The 21553-nt window shown below is 34.8% G+C and overlaps 1 protein-coding gene across 1 annotated transcript in view; it reads left to right on the top strand.

Moving 5' to 3' along the window:
* LOC118193980 (C-Maf-inducing protein-like) overlaps nt 1–21553 on the top strand; it is a 475282-nt gene that overhangs the window by 399325 nt on the left and 54404 nt on the right. The window contains exon 11 of the mRNA XM_085826581.1: nt 1404–1469. Coding sequence (XP_085682707.1) covers nt 1404–1469 — 66 coding nt within the window. The remainder of the gene's footprint in view (nt 1–1403; nt 1470–21553) is intronic.

Raw genomic sequence — 21553 nt, 5'->3', positions numbered from 1 at the left:
AAGATTCATTACATCTGAAGAGCTTTATAATTCTTACGCCTTTAAATTTAATAAATGCATTCAATATTTCAATACATCAAGTCATGCTTCCTCATGCCTCTCCAATTTTGACATTAATAGGGTTTCTCTCATCTAGCTCATCTTTGGCTTCCTTACTCGATACAGTAAATTTTGTCCTCAGAAAATACGACTATAGAATGTTTCAAAAGAACACTTCGGATTTAGGTCAACAGTTCAGATTTTTTAATCACAACAGTAACAATGTTGTTTATTTCGACAATGCTGAGAACGTTTCTATTTCTGATCGATATGTCCTTAGCATCATATAGAATATACGGTATAGTGTAATAGTATATTTTCATGCAGTAATAAATGCATCCTGTATATTAAGTAGTATCAAATAGTAACATAGTCTCAACGGAATCGCCTGTTATTTAGTACATATCATGTACTGTATTATAGTCTCCCTAGTATTATCTCTTCACATGCTATACCATGTTGCATTATGCCTTGCGTGGTGTCATGCAGCATGTTATTTTTAGCATCATTCGCATATGGTATCAAGTTATCCTGCATCATGTATATCATTCAATGTTAGTTTTTATATGGCTTTATATCTTTATGCCATATATAATGCCGCAATATGTTGTATCGTGCAAAATCATTATTATTTTATTGTCATCTCTTAGTCTCTTATATCATGTAATATGTAGTCCTTTTGCAGTATATAGCCTATAGCCTCTATGTAGTATGTGGTATGTAGTGTCTATGTAGTATATAGTCATGTCTTTATGATTCATGTTATATATAGTTTTCATATATCGTTTAGTATGCAACAGTCTAAATGTTATACAGTTAACCAATGTCATTAGTACCATTGAGTATCATCCAGTAATATTTCACGTAGTATCACATATCATGTACCATTGACTGTCTCATGCAATACTATGCTGCATATGTATGTCACTTAAAGCGCTAATTGTGCCAAGTGCTTATCTGCCATGGCCCTTGTTCAGCATTTTTTTTAATTTTAATTTTATTTCATTTTTTTATTTATTTTATTTATTTCTATCACATGAAATTCAATAAATATGCTGGGTCTCGGCTACTGTTCTGGGGGTTCGTACGGCCCCTTTCCTTCCCCATACCATCTTGAGGTGCTTTAGATAAAGAAGGACGCGGTGCTATACCAATTAACCGCCATGCTAGAGCGGTGGTGCTCGCGTCCTCCGTCTCTAAACTAAACTATAGAATGTACGCGTTTATTCCATATGAGTGTAGGGAATATACTCGTCAGCAGTTTAGATTATCGGTTTTTGAACTGAATTATCGGACTTTTACTGTTCTATTTGTTTCCGAAACGACGTATCTTAAGGATTTTGAAATGCTGTGGTTTGTTTTAGATCCACCCAGGAAGACTGGAGGCCGGGTCTGGCTCAACTCCTACAGCCCGTTCCGTTTCCTGATGAGTAAGTTTTTAGTATTTTTACATTGTAAGACCAGTTTTTGAAATGTATAATTTTTCTTCTTTATTTCCTTTCCGAATTTAATTTCAATTCCAGCATTGCTGTTGTATTACGAATATTATGATTCCGGTTTTGTACATTGAATATTTATATAGAGAGGTACAGAATGCCGGCTGATCCAAAAGCAGCGCACATGCAATTTTCAAAAATTGTGGAAATACCAAATATATATTAATGGCAGTTTGTTTCGATTGTTAATACCGAAATATTCTTTGTTGCATGTAATATATCGCTTGGAATTTCAGTTGTAGTTTATGCTATTAACTTTAAAAACCGTTTCTTTGGTGCAAGATAAACATGAATTTCTGCAACTGACGCCCCTTTGCTATTTTGCAACACCGTTGCTTAACGTTATGGCATAAGTGATTAGCACCACCAACTAGAAATTAAAAGATTCGAAGGCATAAGCTGCTTTTTCGTGTTTCTGCTCCTAAGAACTTAATGGTCTGTGTAGGAATAATATAAACTAAATAGAAACAAGTATTTATTTAAAATGAAATATCGTAATCGATTTATGTTGAAAAAACATAAATAAATGATTGCGATATTAAATCATAATATCGTAATCGTTGCAAACAAATGCAAATCTTTTCAATATTTATATTGCAAATAAAATATTTATATTGCAAATAAAAGTTCTTTCAAAGTTAGAATGAAAACATGCCTATATTAAATTGACTCTAACAAAAAATAATGCAATTTTTTGCGAGCATACAAACATTTAGGACGACGATGTTTTTCTTTTAGCTTTCACGTCAACAATGAATAAGAAACATAAAAGTAAGTTCCCATATTTTTAAAAGAACTTTCCATTAGGCTTTTTAATTATCGAAGTAACTGAACCTGGAAAATTCATTAGTTCTTGTGATGTCTTTAATATTTTTCCATTCAATGATTTTCTACGATATACATACACAAATGCGGCTATTCTGGTTATTTTTAATTGAAGCAATTCATTATTTTTAGCTGAGTTCTCCATTCAGCTGTAAGGTAAAACTCGTAATTACTGTGCTGTAATTACACTTATATGTTTTCTAGTCTAGTACATTGATTACGTATATATGCTGTTATGATTATGTATTGTTATTATTTATTGCGTATATATGCTACACGTTGATTACTTTATTACTTATACGTTATTGATTACGTATATATGCTATATATTGGTTACGTATATATGCTATACATTGATTACATATATATGCTATACATTGATTACATATATCTGGCTCACCAGCGGCCGAGCGGTAAAGTCGCTGAACACTGGTAGGTTCGGTCAGAAGTTCGAATCCCGCGAACGGGCTGGCTTCATGGGCGTTTTCGTGGTTTTCCCCATGTGTAACGTGTATACGACCAGTTTCCCTTAGAAAGTCTTCCACGAAGGCATCCGTCCCCTTAGGCAGATAGCCCTCGTGTGCTTTGCCATAATTAAATACACACAATTAAATGCACACACGCATATATCTGCTATTATATATGATGCGTATATTAGTGCTGCAATTTGAGTTTGAATATCAGATCCTTGTGTGTTATTTCTGTGCTGTAATGTTAATTTATGGAGAAGTGTTGAATGTAGAGCTGAATTTATGGGACCTTTTATAGAACACCCCCTTCTCTAATTCTTATCAATGTAAAATATATCACTGATGCGAATAATATAAAGTATTTCGTTAAATAAAATGTTTTTCTTTCTCATTAAGTTTCTTAAAAGTATATTTCATCGCTCTGTATGTTTTATTTTCGTGGTTTCCAATTGATTATATGTTATGCAAAGTATAAAAAAGCTTATATGTATTTTAAATCAGGTTCTTTTTATTTTCTGGCAAAAAAAAAAAAAAAAAAAAAAAAAAAATGGCATAAAGAGGGGAACCTAAAGAATTCTTGTTTAATTTATTCCAACTCGTAATTAATTAAATTAAATAGATAATACCAACCTAATGTAATTATTTATTTATTAGTTTATAAGATATTTCTCCAGCCTTCCTAGCCTTCCTGGTGTAGTGGTTCTGCACGCTGGGGCGGTATTTCAGAGGTCCGTGGTTGTATTCCCGGCGAAGGTGATTGCTCATTTTTCATCTTGCTTGCTTCCAAAAAATATCTAATGTCTCTATAAGTTTAATAATCTGGTCTATGATTCCGCCTAAGATAATCAAAAGACACATCAAGACAATCCCCATGATGACATTACCTCATGATGACATATCCCCATGATGTCATGAGCTTCAAATATTTCGGTAACATGATAGCAGAGATTGGCTGCGTTATGGTCTGTTACTTTAAAATAAGAACGTCAAGATTATTCAAAATTTGGCTCATAACCATAAGAACAACAGTTGTGAAAAAAAGGTCGAGCTGCTTGATTTTTTTCTCACACACCATTTTCGTTTAGCATGCTTTTCTTGAAAAGTATCGCTCCAGTGCAGGGTGACTTAAGCTGCAGTCTCAAACCAGGTGCAGCAAATAAGCTCTATATATGAAAATGATACGAGTTACGATCGCAGATGATGTAAAAGGCTAGCAAAGGCCTTGAAGTACCTCGTGAAGTAAAAGGCTATATTTAGTGTAAGTTTACAACTTCGGGCTTCGTTAAACGATATCAGTCGCCAATGAGAGGGCAAAATAATGGTCTGATTTTTGAAGAAAGACACACATACACTTACATAACAAAGGAAAAGAAAGGGAGGAAGTAAGGTAAAAAAATCTGAAAGGTTTCAGGTTTTAACGATCGCTTAAAAGGACTCTTTTAAAAGATCTGGTATGCTTTATCAGTAGAGATTATCGATAGAGATCGCCAGGTGATACAGCGAATCATTTTATAGAATACTATTATGAGTATAGACTTAAATTAACATGGGAACATTATATATATATTTGAAAAGTGAAAAAAATATATAAAGTAATTCTATAAAAAATTTTTTTGTTTTTGATTAAATATACTGTATTTTCATTTAATTGATCAGATAAAAAGTTTAAAAAAAATAAGAACTACATCTGCTATTTTTAAAAAGCTTACAGACGGATAATATTTGACAGTCAAATCACAGACATATTGAATTTGAAAGATATTTCCTGAACGGCAAAAGACTGAAAGGAAAAGTGAAAAAATGCATTTACATTTAGCAGCATTTAAAGTGAATTCACGCAAAATCATGTTTTGTCTAGTACCTGTGTGTTCATATATTGCCGCGATTATCGCGCATAGGAGAAGCTAGTTGAAGTCTCACTTTTCTGTCAATTATGGTTTCGCGGATTTTCTGGAATTTTTTTTAATTATTCCTCAAACTTTATTTTTGATCATTATCTGTGACTTCTGCATATCTTTGAAACAACTTTCCTATCTCCTTTGCCCCGCCAAGTGGAGAAGCGAATAAGACACACTGGTAGTTCGGGCCGGTATTCAGATACTAGTTTTACATGCTGTATCATATTTTACCTTATGTAGAACGTGAATACGAGACAGATTTCCTCATGAAGTCTTCCAAAAAGACCCTTTAGTATATGTGATGCTATACCGATTCGGCTACTATTTTTTTCAAAATTGAAAGGTGGGCTGGGTAAAGATCAAAATTGTCAAAGAGAAATTTAAATGAACTAAATGTGATCTTACATTGTCAGACTAATTGGAAGATTTTGAAAGAGAGCAGTCATTTGATTTGTTTATTTCTTCTTCTGTGAACTAAATAGAACAAAGCAAAGTAAATAAAAATATTTTTAAACAAGGTTTTAACTGAATGTGCGAAAAAGTAAAAAATAAGTTTCTTAGCTATCTGAAGTAATTGAATGAAACGTGTCAAAGCAAAAATTATGGAGCGTGGACATAAATACATTAAATCAACTCTAGAAATAAAAGCATAGAAAATACACATCAGAATGATTATCCTCAGTTCATTAAATTTCTTCTTAATAATTTTTATTTAAAATCCTTTTTTATTATTCTTTTTAATCAAAAGATTAGAAATATTCCGATATAGCTGAGTTTCCTTTTAAATGCATTTAGTTAAAGCTATGTAGCTGAAAATGTTTTCTTTATATACTCTATTAATAATTACTATTGCGTAAATAGACAAAACGAGAAATTAGTTTATTTTTGATAAATGTGGGAAAATGTGCATGTAAAGTGGTTCCTTCGTATGACTAACAATTTTTTTTGCATCCTTTTCATGAAGCTAAAAAAACTGCTGGTAGTTTTATATTTTTTTAATTAAAGCATCCGCGTTGTATTGGGTAATTTTAATTTTTTGATTGATTGCCGCTGGGGCTACTAAATTACCTTTTTAGATGAATGATCTTCTAGCTATCTCTATTATTAAATTATGAAGTCTGCGTGTAAGTACGTATGTACACTTTTCACAAAAAAAGGGAGAGACAGTTCTATCTATATCTCCCATTCTACTGGGCCGTTCGAAAGCGTGACTTAAAATATATATTAGATGCATATATAGTATTTTTCTAACATAGTTATTTTGGCGCAAAACTGGACTTTTTCTGAAATAACATACCTATTTTTCCCTATTTAAACTCTATGACTCAGATTATGCCAAAGTGACAAGTTATATAAAAATCGCACGAGTGGTTTTTAAAAAATTGGCTCTCAAAATTTTAACCCTTCAATTTTAATTCAATTTGGTATATGTTTATTAATCTCTATTTTATAGCATTTACTTGATTTCTTCTTTCACAGTTCGAAATTTAGACTCAGTCCGAATAAAATTCGCCGATTTTTTCGAATCTATTTTTTGAATTTATTCAAATTCTTTATTTATTTTATAAATAAACGGTTGGATAAAATAGATAAATAATTTAAACCTTGCCTTTAATGTACGGTTGATCTTTACGCGTTGCGTTAACGAAGTATATAGTGAATCTTTTGCACCCATTAATGCTTTCATTTCTAAAAACGTAAATAAAATAATATTTTTATACAACTTACAGAATAATAATTAAATTCCTTTTGGAGGGGAGATGATTTTTAAGTGTGCATAAGTGAATTTATTTTTTCTTAGATTTCATCGGCTTGGTCTCGTGCCTTTCTCTGTCTTCCCCTTGTGTAGGAAAGAATGTGTGGAATGATCGCATCCCCCTGTATGTGTTATTGTGTTGTAACTCGTTATACTATTCCTAACTTAGGAAACTGGAACATCTGTGTTTCCAATTATAGTGAGGAAAAGTGGATATTTTATGTTTCCTGCTTCGAAAAACATAATAATCTTCACTATGACACACGAATGAAAAATGCGGTAGATGATTAAATCATCACTACCTTGATTTTATCCACTACATCACATACCTCTTTCCAGTCGCTGTTGAACTGGGCGAGGATTCGTATTTCTCCTTGCTTATTTTTGTACAGCACATCATTTATACCCCTAACTAGGAAACTGGAAGCTCCGCGGTTTGGAACTCCGAACAAGGAAATTGTTAAGTTTTTTTAGAAGCACGAAGCATAAGAAGCACGAAGCATAAAAGATTTTTTATGCTTCGTGCTTCTAGAAAAAACTTATCAATATAATTTTTATACATTGACTTTTTGTTCACTCTGTATTTTATTCTGTATTATAAATAGACTTAACTGTTTTTAATGACTTAACTGACTTAACTGTTGTTTATTTAACTGGAATTTTAAAAAAATTCCTTTATATTTCTCGACTTAGGAACCACAGAAATTGAAAATAATTAGTTAGTTAAATATAGAGGCTAAATCTTAGAGATTCAAATTTGTAAGCATTCTCTACCTGAATTCCTTAGTGGAGGAGTATGGTAAAAATCATTCTGTTCAAATTATTTAAACTTATTTTTGTCGTAATAATTCTTTTTCTTTTATCTAGAAGATAACAGAACTTTTACTGTTACTGAAACGAGTAAATAAGGCAACTAATAATTTCTGTTTCTCAAATTTTACTCAACTTAATTCATTTGAAAAGGATGCCCACACAGCAAATACCTTCCTTATCTTCTAATAAACGTTTCATGGAAAGCAAATTAAAAAGTATCGATTCGTGAAACTACGGTTGATTAGAAATTCTTCAGCTGTTGTTGATTAACGCGATTAACTTCTGGAGAAACATCCTCGTGTTTCAGAAACCTGTGGTTGGTTTTGTTAGCTGTAAGTTACCAGTAATCGATTTGGGGGGAAGGGATAAAAATCGTGTTTTCGTTTGTTCCTCATTCTTTCTGTTTACCTAGATCGGTGTGCAGTTAGGGATGCTTTTATCTCTTTCAGCTAGGAGAAGCAAAGCAAAACGTCTTCGAGGGAGGGAAGGTGAGGCTATGTTACCATCGATCGAAAGAGGAATTTCTGAGGCGAGAAATGCGTATTTACCCAATCCGCGAATATAAACCGGATCGATATGTTGCCGAAAGGACAATCGTCTATTCTCGTCTCCATATCGCACTTCGGATGCATTAATATGCACCTCCAAGAAATGTTGATTTTAAGATCATCCCATTATGAACCCAGGCCCTTTTATTATGGAATCAGTGTTCCAACATTTAAGTAAGATATTAATCTAATCAATTACGTATTCTCCATCTGAATAAATAACATTCTTGCAACTCCATAAGAGGCCATTCCCTAAAGAAATCAACCAAATTAGAAAAAAGTTCTGAATACCTTTTGATTAGCGTAAGTAGCGGAGTCCAGTTACTCGACTTAGACACGATTCCAAGGTCCTTCAAATAGCGATGGACAGTCGACGAACTAACATCATCTGCTCATGTTTTCAACTGCAATCATCAACTCGTCGTTATTAAGCCTCTAAGTGGCCAAGGGTTTGGTCCCGAAACCTTTAACGTTATCAAAAAGGTCATGAATATGTGGTATTTTTTTCATTATAATTCCAAAATGAGCCTTCGTACTTTGATTCCTATTCTTCCTATATACTTCCTATATTTCTTTCTAGATATATTTCAAGATTCATGTCTGTGTATTCAAAAATATTATGACAAATATTTTCAAATGTATGTATATATATATATATATATATATATATATATACATTCGAAATATATATATATAGCTTAAACGTTTGGAGAGTTAAAAACGATAGAGGTAGAATCTTTCAAGCTGTCTGTCAAGGTTTCCTTGCTAAATTTATAGAATAATCGTTGGCACTAGTGAATATATAGAGTATCTTTTCCATACATTTCCGCCACATTTCTTACAGCATTTTTCGGGAGAAGCAGTCAAAAAGTTAGAAAAGGATTTGAATAAATTTCTCTTTGCAAAATGAAAAATGAAAAATGAATGTAAAATATGAAAAAGAAGTAACATTGTTAGTAAAACTTTGTCGTTGGTGATTGAGTGGCTAAAGCCAAGAAATGCTATTTTTTGTTTATCAGCAATTCCAGTCCTGGCGGGTATTACTAGTGGCCGAGTAAGGAAGACTGTTGAACACTTGTAGTTCAAGTAGGGTCTTAGCTTCGGCGAATGAGCTGGGATCTTTGGTCTTTTCGTGGTTTTCACCGCATGTAAAGCAAATACAAGTCAGTTCCCCTTGGAAGATCCAGGTCTATTATCAGCGGAGGGATAAGATGAGCACTGGTAGTTCCAAAGCACTGATAGACCCTGATTCAAACCTCGGTGAATAGGTAGCTGCATGAGAGGTGGTTTCAATGTGCAACAAGAATGCGAGCTATTAGCTCTTGAAACGTTCTCTACGGAGGCATTCCTTTCCTTGGGTAGACAGTTTTCGTGTACTTTTGCTTAAGGGGACTCATACACCTTAAAACCCATAAGATCTTCAAATATGTGACTGTTGCAAGAATTGGGATAACTAATCTATTTTAAAAGCAATTACTTCCAACTTTTTAAAGCTGACTACATAATATAGCTGCTTTCTGAAATAGTAATCAGAAAGTTTGTGTTGCGATAAATATTTTTATAATTTAATCCGCTTTGTGACAAAATGTTTCGTCTTGTTTCCGCCTTGCTCGCACAGTTTAAAACATTCTGTTGCATAATTTAATTCCATATTTAATATGTAGCTTTTATAACATTTCGAAACTACTGTGAACCAAATATTCTAAGAATTTCATGTTAAATTTTTATTTTATTTGGAGTTGAGTTTATAAAATGTATTTTATTAAAAGAATCTGTAATGTTTTCATGCCTAAAATTTTTTAATATTAAAATATTCATCATATTTTTGGTTCAGTTAGAAGATAGTGCCCATATAAAGACTTCCATCAAATTTCAAGTATGTAACATTAGCCATTTTTAAAATAACATGCGCGCAAGGTGGAAACATGACGAAACATTTTGTCCCAAAGCAGGTTAAATTGCAAAAATACTCTTGGCAACACAAACTTTCTTGTTACTAGTTCCCAAAGCAGCTATATTATGTAGTCAGCTGTAAAAGGCTGGAAGTAATTGTTTTTAAAATAAATAAAATATTCCAATTCTTGCAACAGTCACATATTCGAAGATCATAAGGGGTTTAAGGTGTATGAGCCCCCATAATCTAAACAATCCATATCTAAGAAAATCTCCACGAAGGTGTACGTTCTCTTAGGCAGATAGCCCTAGATGGCTACAATAAATTAGTCCAATTGATTACATTCCTGGTTGTTAAAAGTGTTAGTTGCATGAGCTTTTATGACTTGTTTGTATCGTAAGTATGGATGGATTTCCTTTAGAAAATGCGTTGCGACACATCTCTCGAAATAGAGAGCCATAGGGTGTTTTCTCATAATCAAATGCTGCAAGACGATCCTGATTTTTGAAAATCGCATGAATTCTGAAATTTACTCATGGTCTGTTTTTGTATTACCATGAAGAAAATACTGTGTTCTTATTGACTGGGGCAAAAAGAATAGCATAGTAAAAATTCTGTACATCATTCATAGTTTATTTATTAAGCCAAAAGAAATTAATTCTGAAACTATAATTACACAAGTTTCAACTTTGGAACAGCGAAAAATCGGTTACGAAATCGCAACTGGAGACACTGTTAATCGCGGACTTTTTTTTTTTTTTGAATACGCCAAAGCATTGTTTATCGTAGTTCAAAGACATTTTCGCACGGAAAAAAGAAACATAAAGAACCACTGGAACATCACAAAATCAGTTGGTGGATGAAACAGTTTTAGGAAACCAGTCCAGGACTAAAAACGGCCAAAACAGAAGTGGCCGAAACAATTCGTGAAATGTATTTACGAAGTCCCACAAAATCAACGCGTCCGTCGTGCGAGTTCTGAACTTAGTGCGCTTCATTTAACGGTGTGGTGTTACGGAATTTTGGCCATTCCGTAAAATTATATCTTTCAGTGTAATTTCCGACTACAATTCCGTCCATACACCTTTCAGATGGCGCAGGCCTTAAAACCTCTAGATTAATCGTTGCGTAAAGCTCTCTATGAGAATTTACTAGATTGATAATTTAGCGAACAGACTTGTGTTTGCGGGTGAAATTATTTTTCACGTTTCTGTCAAAATTAATTGCCATAATTTACGATTTTCGGACGCTGAAATTCCACATGATGTAATGGATCATGAGCGTGAGTCTCCAAAGATGAACTTTTTCTGCGCCTTTTCTAACAGTTCTTCTTTTCGTCCTTTTTTTTTTTTTTTTCCTTTTCGGAAAAATCGAGTAACAGGTGGATTTACCAAGATATGCTGTTAAAAGGATTGTTCTTTTAGCTGGAGGAAGTGGTTCGCGGTTTCATTCTTCAGCAAGACAGTGCTCCACCACGGTGGCATAAAAACTTACCCCAGTACCTCAACGATAGTCTTCCCCATCTCTGGATTGGTCGTGCAGGGTGAAACGCTGCGTCATTACTTTGTTGGCCACCGAGATCCCTAGATCTAATCCCTATAGTGATATTTTCTTATGAAGGTTTTGTTTGAGGAAAAATGTTCGTGCCTCCATTTCCCCAGGACTTACAGCAACTGAAGCAGCAGATAATTCAAATGCTCAAATCAATAATAAAAAATATTCTATCACGAATGGGGCAGGAACTGGAATGCTGCATAGATATTTGCCGTGTCACAGAGAATATCTATATAAACTTGGATAACTATAGTTTCACTGTAAATTGTAAATTTGATTTATCAAAATAAAGTAATTACAACTTTCACATGTACGCTTTCTTCTTCTTGTCCCATTCAGTAAGAAATACCCTGTATACATCCAGAATAAATTACCAGTTTGACTTTTCGGCTACTGGTGGCGGATTGGTTACTAAATTTAATGACACATTTACAAAAAGGGAAACCATGATGTATGCTTTTTATAATTTATGTAAAGTTATTGAGTCAAAAGTTATCCAGAATACATTTTTAAAAAAAATGCATGAATAATAGTCTTTTTTTCAAATAAAATATATAAAAAAAGAGAAGCGAATTGTACATTTGATAATAAAAAAACGTATTCGTAGGTAATTCTACTGTCATCATTTTTCAGTTATTTCATTGTAAGCATTAATATTTTGAATGTATATTTTATTGTCTATAAAATCTATTTCCTCTAAGCAAAACAATAAAAATTTTGTGAAAGTATATGATGTTTCAATATTTATGTAAAGACCATGTAAAATAATGGTATTTTTTGGCGTATAGATAGATATTTTAAACCCGGCCAAAAATTGTTTTTCAAAATCCATTTGTATCGGTTATAAAAATTAATGGTGACTTTCGTATACATGTGCTATAATTTTATGAAAATATGAAATGCGAGAGGAATTAAAAGTGGACAATCAACTGGAGTATATCGGGTAGATAGAGTAGTGTCGCTTTTAGGGTATATGTTTAGTATTTGTTATTGTTTGAAGAACTGCACAAAATACTTTTTCTGCGCATGCGTTGACTTGGCCATCAGCCATTATGTCAACGTAGATCTTATAATAATAAAAGCAAGTGTAAGTCTGTCTGTCTGTCTGTCTGACCGAGCTCTCCAGCCAAATCTATCGCACGCAGGGACCTGGAATTTTTTATACGGAAGCACAAAGGGGCTGGCCACCAGACCTCGAAGCCCGATTTTCGATTTTTGAATTAGAAAAATTTTAAAAAAATTATTTATAATTAATTAATCACGGTTTTTTTGACTCACTGATATTATTATTTGTTTTCAAATAACGTTCGATTGTAACAATTGATTTCTTTATTCTAGCGTTAGTTTGCTGTTTTGACGATACATTAAATCGATTAATTACAATTCATTTCTTTTTTGTAGCTTGTGGGGGGGGAGAGAGAGAGACAGTCTACATGTCCTACACTACTATTCCTGCATTTTCACACTTATCTGCATTTTCTAAATGCACGGGCAACGCCGGGCGGGTACAGCTAGTATATAATACAGAAAAGTGGGCGGCTTTTTATTATTAGATTCTTGCTGGGAATATTCTCATAACAGATCAATGCACATTTCAGGGCATGTTTCGAAATAACTTGAGTAAATTTAGGTGTTATCGTCCAGACTTACGGAAAATTAATGCTTAAGAAGTACCATGGAAATAGAGGAGTTGTTTTTTAAGAGTGACACTTGTTAACTAAAAAATGTTGTTAAAAATATGGTCATTAATGCTTTTGCATGCAAAAAATTATTTCAGTGTTCTTCTTAGACACTGTAAATACCAGATACTTATCCTGATTTTCCAGTGCCAAACGGGGCATTTGCGTTGGGCATTCATTTTCAAGCGAACTCTAAATCCTCCTATAGTATTTAAAACATATATTTTTTGCATTTCTCTATTTTAAAAATATAAAAAATTAAATGACATGACCTTAGGTCTATGATTGGCGGCGTAATATTATTGTGCAAATTCATCTATTAATCATTTTAGAAGTTTTATTAGTTCTCATATTTAAATCTTATTTATTTTTTTTGTAAATTTTAAAATAGGAATGGCAAATTTCTCTTTCCTGGTGGTAGAAAATATCCGGATCATTCCCTAGTAACTAGTTTCTTGTTTTGAAAATGCCCACTCCAAAGTGGGCATTTTCAATCATTTGTTAGTTCTTATTTAAAATATTTTAAAGAATATTAGGTATTTTTTATTTTTGATAAGCTTATTCCCTTGTTAAGCTAAAATTTCTCTATTAGAGCATTGAACTTATTAAACATTTATTTTATGAATTAATGATTATTTAGAAATAAAGTATACAAAGAAATGCAACCTTTTTCCTTCAAAACTGTAGAATACTAAATTAGGATTCTTAACTATTCTGGTTTAAAATGAATAAGGTTGTACTTTTATTTACAATGTATTTATATTGAGGTCATGAAAACAAAAATTGGAAAAAAAAAAAAAAAAAAACAGAAATATGTACTTTTTTACTTTCTTGTACGAAGTAAAAAGTAAGTATTGTAATAGCGAAAAGTTTCAGGCAGCATATTTCAACGAAAATATCCATTTTGACCACTATTTAATGCAATTTAACGATATTTTTGTGTAACATCTCTACGTCAGTACATAATAAAAGACTCTTTTCCTTCAAAAAAATTATAAAATTGCTTTAAAATTAATTCTGAAGAGAATTTTTCGTGGCGTCTGTACGTACGTACGTATCTCGCATAACTCAAAAAAAGTAGCCTCAGAACGTTGAAATTTTATATTGGACTGCTATAACATGTAGATGTGTACCTCGTATTTTGGTTGTAATCCGCCGCACCAAACGTATGTAAGTATATTTATACACTGGTTATCATAAATTAAGGAAAATCACAAAAATCACGATTACTGAAGAGGTTACATGTAGAATTTAATGAAACTTACCCACAACATACAACACATGGTGTTGGTGTATTTAATTATGGCAAAGCACGCGAGGGCTATCTGCCTAAGGGGAGGAATGCCTTTCGTGGAGGACTTTCTAAGGGAAACTGGCTCGTATACACGTTACACATGGGGAAAACCACGAAAACGCCCATGCACCCAGCCCGTTCGCGGGATTCGAACCTCGGACCGAACTACCAGTGTTCAGCGACTTTACCGCTCGGCCGCTGGTGGGCCCATACAACACATAGTAAGGTATCAAATAACATAAAAAGAAATTACCAGACAAACATGGTAGTATAGAAATCAGCACATGTATAAAATGAACAAATCGAAGGTGTCAGTTTGCTATAAAAAAAGTACCTTCAATATGGCATTTGATCGCCTCTAGAAGCAATACAGCACATGCAGCGATGTGTAATGCTTTCAATTATGCGTTCTATCAGTTTCACAGGAAGCGAGAGCCATTGCTCTTACAAAGCAGTTGCAAGCACGGCAAGGGTCTGAGGGGGCGGATTGAGAGCAACTAGTCGTCTCCCTAAAGCATCCCAAACGTGCTTCCATTCAAGTCCGGGGACCGAGCTGGCCACTCCATGCGCATAATTGTTTCCTGTTGAAGATAATCATCTACGATGCGAGCCCTGTGTGGTTTTGCGTTGTCGTCCTGTAACAGGAAAGCATCACCTATTGCCCAGACATATGGGCGCACACAAACATCAAGGATGTCATCTGTATAAATCTGAACATTCACGGTTCCCCTTGGAAAGACATGGAGGTCTGTGCGTCCACCCAAAGAGATGCCATCCCAAACACAAACACCGCCTCTTCCGTATACATCTCTTTCACGGATGTTTTGCTGATGATAGCGGGTTCCAGGTTCTCTCCATATAAAATAACACTTACTATCGCTTTCTAGACTAAACTTGGACTCATCCGTAAAGAGAACAGTCCTCCATTGATCAGGCGTCCAGTGGACATATTGTCATGCCCACTGCAAACGGTCCTTCCTATGGCGTGACGTGAGAGGCACACAAATGGCTGGTCGCCTCGCATACAGACCACCTTCATGAAGCCTTCTACGCACAGTTGACATTGACACCAACCTTCCGGTGCCTGCAGCAAGAAAGGATCTAAGAAGAGTCGGAGTGGCGGTTCTATTCCTTCGTGAATCGGCGCTCGTCGTAGCAGTTGGCCGTCCTTGGCTGAACCTCCTAGATGCCGAATCTGTGGTTTGAAATTGCCTCCAAAGTCTATGAACCACAGAAGGACTCACATTTAGCCATCTGGCCACTTCTGTTTGACTTTGTCCTGCCTCTAGTTTCCCAATGGCTCTCCATCGTAGTTCTGCAGGCAAATGATGCCTGGAGGGTCATTGCAACGAATTGGCTATCTCAGATTTCTGATGTCACTATCACACTGCAATATGTGGGCTTGCTCTCAAACATGGACTTTTATGCTCCTCGCAGATAACGTATTCCGAGTGCAATGCCACTAATTTGCATATTGCAGTTTTACTCAGCTACACTTACTTGGCAACATATTCAAATTTACACTGTTTGGCTTATTTTTGAGGGAGTTATGGCTATTTTTGTGATTTTTCCTTAATTTATGATAACCAGTGTTTTTATATATTCATTCTGTTACCCGGCTCAGTGATCTCAGTTTCTTTACTCTTATTTGTTTGAAAATTGTGCATTTTTTGGCTTTAAAAGGGATTGAATTATGTTGTTCTTATCTTCTGGTTAAGGTTTTTTTATGCCTTTAGTAAATCTGCAAGCAATATTTGTACAATTATCAACAATTTAAAAGCTGTTTAAGTGCGGTTAAGCCTAATTTTTAGATAACATGACGGGCATATTTATTTACATTTGAAATAGCAGAATAGTAGATTTGTTGCCAATCTAGAAAGACTAAGCTTCACAACAACAAAGATAACACCTTCATTTATTATTGCGAATTAAATCACGCTTAATCCTTTCTGGAATTTTTTCCTAGATTTAAAATATGCAAAAATCGTCAAAGTGAAAAGGTAAACATCATAAAGGATTTAAAACATCTTACATTGATATCATCTTATCAGGACTTGTGTTCCTCTTTACTTGCTTTGGAAACATGAACTGTCCTGACTCGGAACAGGGAGCTTACTAAAGCTATGTTCAATAAATTGTGAAGTAGACAATACACACAGGAAGGGTATACGAAACCCTTTATTTTTCTATCTTTACAGCGATTTCCGGAACTTCTGAATACAGAGACCAACCACTTGTGGTCTGAACGTAAGAATGTAAAAATACTAACAAAAAATTCTAACTAAAACTAACTTTGGATTAATATACAAGTGCCTAACTTCAAGATTGGCCGTTATTTAACAAAAATCCGTATGTAGTACGGAGAGCTGCTCAAACTACGATGCGTTTAAAATTATCAAGAGGGTTAAACCTCTGGCCTTGAAGGCAACCAGCAAACGAGTAAAACTACTATGGCCAGCGGCCTGCTTCTAATAACTCCTTCCTCTCTCTTGCTTGGCAAAAAGCCACAACTTAAGTACTTGGTGTTAGCAAGACAAATTTGCATAAATAAGTTAAAGCTTTTAATTCTGGCCGGAAGTAGAAAATAAGAAGTGATAGTAAAGATTTAAAATAAAATAAACGTTAGTAAAACTTAGGATCCTTACATACTTCCCGCCAGGGTTAATTAGTTTGAAACTGAGGTCTAAAACGCCCTTGTTGAAAACTTTTAGCTCTAGAATCTAACGCGAGGCCAATCTTTTACAAACATTTCTCACTAGAAACTAGAAATTAAAAAAAGTCGTTTTTACATTATCAACTCCATGGACAAGATTTTTCATCTGTACTGCATCTATAAAGAGGAGTTTCTTAGTTGAAATCTTGTTCCTTCCAGAGATCTGGAAGGAAAACTAGTTTAATGAAATGTTACACAATTAAATGGCAAGTAACATGAATACTTATATTTCTCTTTTAACATTCTTACTTCATTCATGACGTTATTTAATTATCTCCCCGTGCTCTCTGACATGTGTTGTAAAGGAAAACACCAAACACGAGCGTGTCTATGTACAAGTGTTCAACACTACCGCCTGTAATCAAAACACTAACGTGTTAAAATTCAACATAACAGGACCTCAGAACACACCTTATATTCATCTCTAAACCCTGAGGTACTATTCTGAAAAAGTGGCTAACTCTGAATTGTAGCGTCAGAGAGCCTAACTACATTCATTCAACCTTTAACACATATTCACAATAATTTGCTCTTTTTACAGTCACACGAATAAGTTAAAATTTTTGGCATTACTTTCACTTTTAACATATCACAGTATTTCTTAACGTTTAAAATAACAGTTCACATTGTATATAAGGACATATTAACATGCCGTTAATTTTACGCATTTTAAAACATACATTAGTAGTACATTGTTAACTTCTATTCTTTCCAAGCAAGTGCCAATTCTTCTACATTGAAATACTACATTTCAAAAGTCTTTCAGACTAAAACTTCTTTCTTGCCAGAATCTTTTAAATAAAATTTTATACAATAATTTTTACAATTTTCTTAAGGTACCTTTCTCAAAGATTATCAATGCTTTTACAATATTCAAGTATTTACACATTCCTATTATACATTAATTTTAGTTTTACTCGCGAGTAATTGAAAAACATAATACCAAAATAGGTAACAACTCATTTCTCGCCTTTTTGGCGATAAAGGTAGGCCTCACATGAGGTAAAACTTCTTGAATTCTGCCACTTGCAGTAAGAATGAAAAATTAACTTAAGTTTCAAAGTAACATAAAGTTTTACTTATCTTTGTGATATTCAGACATCCTTTTTTCTGCTCAGGCTTGGAAAGTGGCGAAGACTACAGTCTGGTTGATCTTCCGTCTTGTACGGGTTCGCCCTTCAGTTCCTTTCTCCATGAGCTTTATTTTCCTTCCAGTTCGGTCACCCTTGAAGACCTTCTTTTTAGCCTCTGCCTGTGGTCTCGGCCGTTTGATGGCAGCTGGTCTTGGCGGAACCGGGACAACTCTCTCTCGTTCCTGCTTGGATCTCGTTGCTGGCTGTTCAAATTTTTGCTTCTTTGCATCTGCAGCTGGTCTTCCTTCATCAATTCGTCGACATTTGCTGCGTAGACTCCTATCCGATGGGTAGATTTTCCGTTTTGGAGCCGGCTTATAGTTGCTGTCATTCCTCCTGGCTCTCTTTGCATTAGTCGTACTTCTCCCTTCTTCATTTTAGGGGTGGTCGTGCCCTCTCTTTTCTGGTGGGTGGAACGGCTTCTTTTTCTTGTTACCTTCAGTTTTCCAACGGGGGAAATTTCTTTTCAATTGCTCCTGTCTACACATGTCTTGCCCTTGTGATTGTCGTTGTTCCACCATCTGGAGCTTGTGCCTTCAGTGCCGGATCCTGCAAAAGATCTTGAAATATTGGCATTTTATTACGATTATAAAATGGTTTTATCTGGTCAACGTTCGCGGTGCAGGTTTCACCATTCCTGGCTTTTAACACCACTACAGCCTGAGTTATTTTTTCTATGACATATGGTCCTTCAAATTGTGGATAAAATTTGGCAGTTTTATCTTCTGGTGCTGAAGAAAGTGAATGCTTAATTTTTAACACTTCATCCCCTACTTTATAAGTTACTCCCCATCGTTTCATATCGTAATAGAGCTTCTGTTTTCTTTGTGCTACTTCAGTGTTCTTTTTTGCTTCTTTAATTAACTTTTCTATATCGCCCATTTTAAATTCTGGGGCTCTTTGTTGAACATAAAATAATTTATCTAACGGCGTTATAATCTTTCTGCCTAAAAATAACTCAGCAGGAGTTTTGCCCGTCGTACCATGTTTTGCGGTCCTAAGGGCGAAAGCTAATTCATTGACATAGTTATCCCAGCTTTTATAAAATTTTTAACATAACTACGGATGATTTTCACTATATTTCTATTGACCCGTTCCGCTATATTTGATTGCGGCCGATACGGGACCATTTTTAAATGACGTATGCCCAGTTTTTGGCACATGTCTTCAAATACATTGCTTACAAATTGAGGACCATTATCCGATATAACTTTTAGGGGAGCCCCGTATTTTAAAATATATTTATTTAAAATAGAATCAGTAACTAATTTCGCGGAGGCTCGTTTTAAGGGAACAATTTCGGTCCACTTACTAAAATGATCAACCATAACAAGAAGATACCGACTTTTATTTAACTGACTTGGGAAAGGGCCCAATAAATCGATGCCAATTATTTCATTTGGAAATTCGGATTTAATGCTATTTAGAAAACCGGCCGGGCGGAAATTAATGTAATTAACTGCTTGACATGTTGGGCAGGACAGGACATACGCCCTTGTTAACTTTTGCAGCTCAGGAAAATAAACTGCTTCGCGTATGCGTTGGATGGTTTTTCGAATACCAGCATGAGAAGCTAAAGGGCTGTCGTGTAACTCCTGCAGTATATTTAATCTAAGACTAGCTGGGACAACAGGTCGAAATTCGTTGTTGGAATTCGTAGTTCTTGTATAAAATAATAGACCGTCTATTAGTTCGTTCGGTTATTACAGTTTCTCGGGAATGTATCGTACATGCTGTGAGCATTGCCACCTTTACAGTATTACCTTCTTCATCTATTTTTATTCTCGATAGGGCATCTGCTACGATATTTTCCTTTCCGGGGGTGTGCTTAATTACCAGATTATATTCTTGTAAAACTTGAGTGCCCATCTTATTAACCTTGGGGATAAGTTTTTCCCTGAGTACAATCTAGTTACCGCCGCATGATCAGAATACACTGTTATTGGCGCCCTTCCAAAATAGACTCGGAACTTTTGCACTGCTAACAGAACTGCAAGTGCCTCTCACTCAGTCGCGGAATAATTTCTTTGTGTTTGATTTAAAGTTCTACTAAAAAATGCCACGGGCTGCTGATTTTGCGAAAGTACCGCTCCTACCGCATAATCCGAAGCATCCGCTGAAATTTCTAAATTCTCATCATTTTCAGGAAATTTCAAAACAGGGGCTTGCGTTAATGCTTGCTTTAATTTTTCGAAAGCACTATTGGCTTCGGCCGTCCACGAGAATCTTGCCTTTTTCCTTTTTAATTTTAACAGTGGTTCAGCAATAGCTGCAAAATCTTTTATAAAGGACCTATAATATGAACAAAGTCCTAGAAAAGAAGAGAGCTTCTTCGCCGTATTTGGCGGCGGATACTTTTGCACAGCGATTATTTTTGATTCGTCCGTCTCGATTCCTTTCTGAGATATTTTGTAACCTAAGTATTTTAGTTCAGGGGCTGCAAATTTGCACTTTTCGACATTAACTTTTAGACCGGCCTCATTTAATAATGAAAACACCTGTCTTAAATCCTGTACATGTTGGTCAAGATTATCACTAGTAATAATGATATCGTCTAAATATATAAATGTGGTCTTTCCAAGAACAGGCCTTAGCACAATGTCCATACATCGCTGAAATGTTGCCGGTGCCCCTGAAAGGCCAAACGGCATACGCAAGAATGCATAAGTGCCAGACTTGGGTATAAAAGCAGTCTTAGGCACATCTTCCGGTTTAACCCCTATTTGAAAATAACCAGTCGTTAAGTCTAACGTAGTCATATATTTGGTAGAAGTTATGTTCCATAGAATTTCTTCAATAATAGGTAATGGATATACCGGATATTTAGTCATGGAGTTTAATTTACGATAGTCAATTGCAAAACGCCACCTTTTCGGATGTGTTACCGGATAGTCATTATTTTTCTTACATAACACAACCGGGCTAGCATAACTACTTGAGATGGGCGTTATGATCTTTTTACGTAACATATCTCGAATGTGCCACTCTATAATTTTTTCTTTATTCTTATCATTTCGATATGGTTTGTGGCGAACTGGCAGTGAATCTCCGGTGTCGATACTATGGTTAGTAACTTGAGTAAATCCGGGAATATCACTAAATAACGAAGCAAATTCACTTACCACTTATTGAATTTTTTGTTGCTCTCCCTTAGGCAGGTGGTCAAGGTTTAACGTCGGTGGTTCTCTTTTTTCTTCTCGAACTGGTTTCATCGTCAGCTTAAGGGACGCTTCGTTAAAATCCAGCGTTGCTTCCGCCTCTGAAAGAAAATCTATCCCTAAAATAACATGTGCTTGTAAATTTTTTACAATAAAAAACATGATCTTTACTTGCTTGTCCTTGATACGAATATATAATGGTATTTTACCTATGCATTTGCATCTTTCTCCCTGCGCAGATAACACTGTCGTATTATCCGAATTATATATGCGGTATCTACGG

This window comes from Stegodyphus dumicola, chromosome 1, assembly GCF_044657685.1.
Source record: "Stegodyphus dumicola isolate Sdum_Otavi_A_Nest chromosome 1, ASM4465768v1".
Taxonomy (NCBI): domain Eukaryota; kingdom Metazoa; phylum Arthropoda; class Arachnida; order Araneae; family Eresidae; genus Stegodyphus; species Stegodyphus dumicola.
Note: the sequence above shows the minus strand (reverse complement) of the source record. Positions and strands in the feature narration are given on the sequence as shown.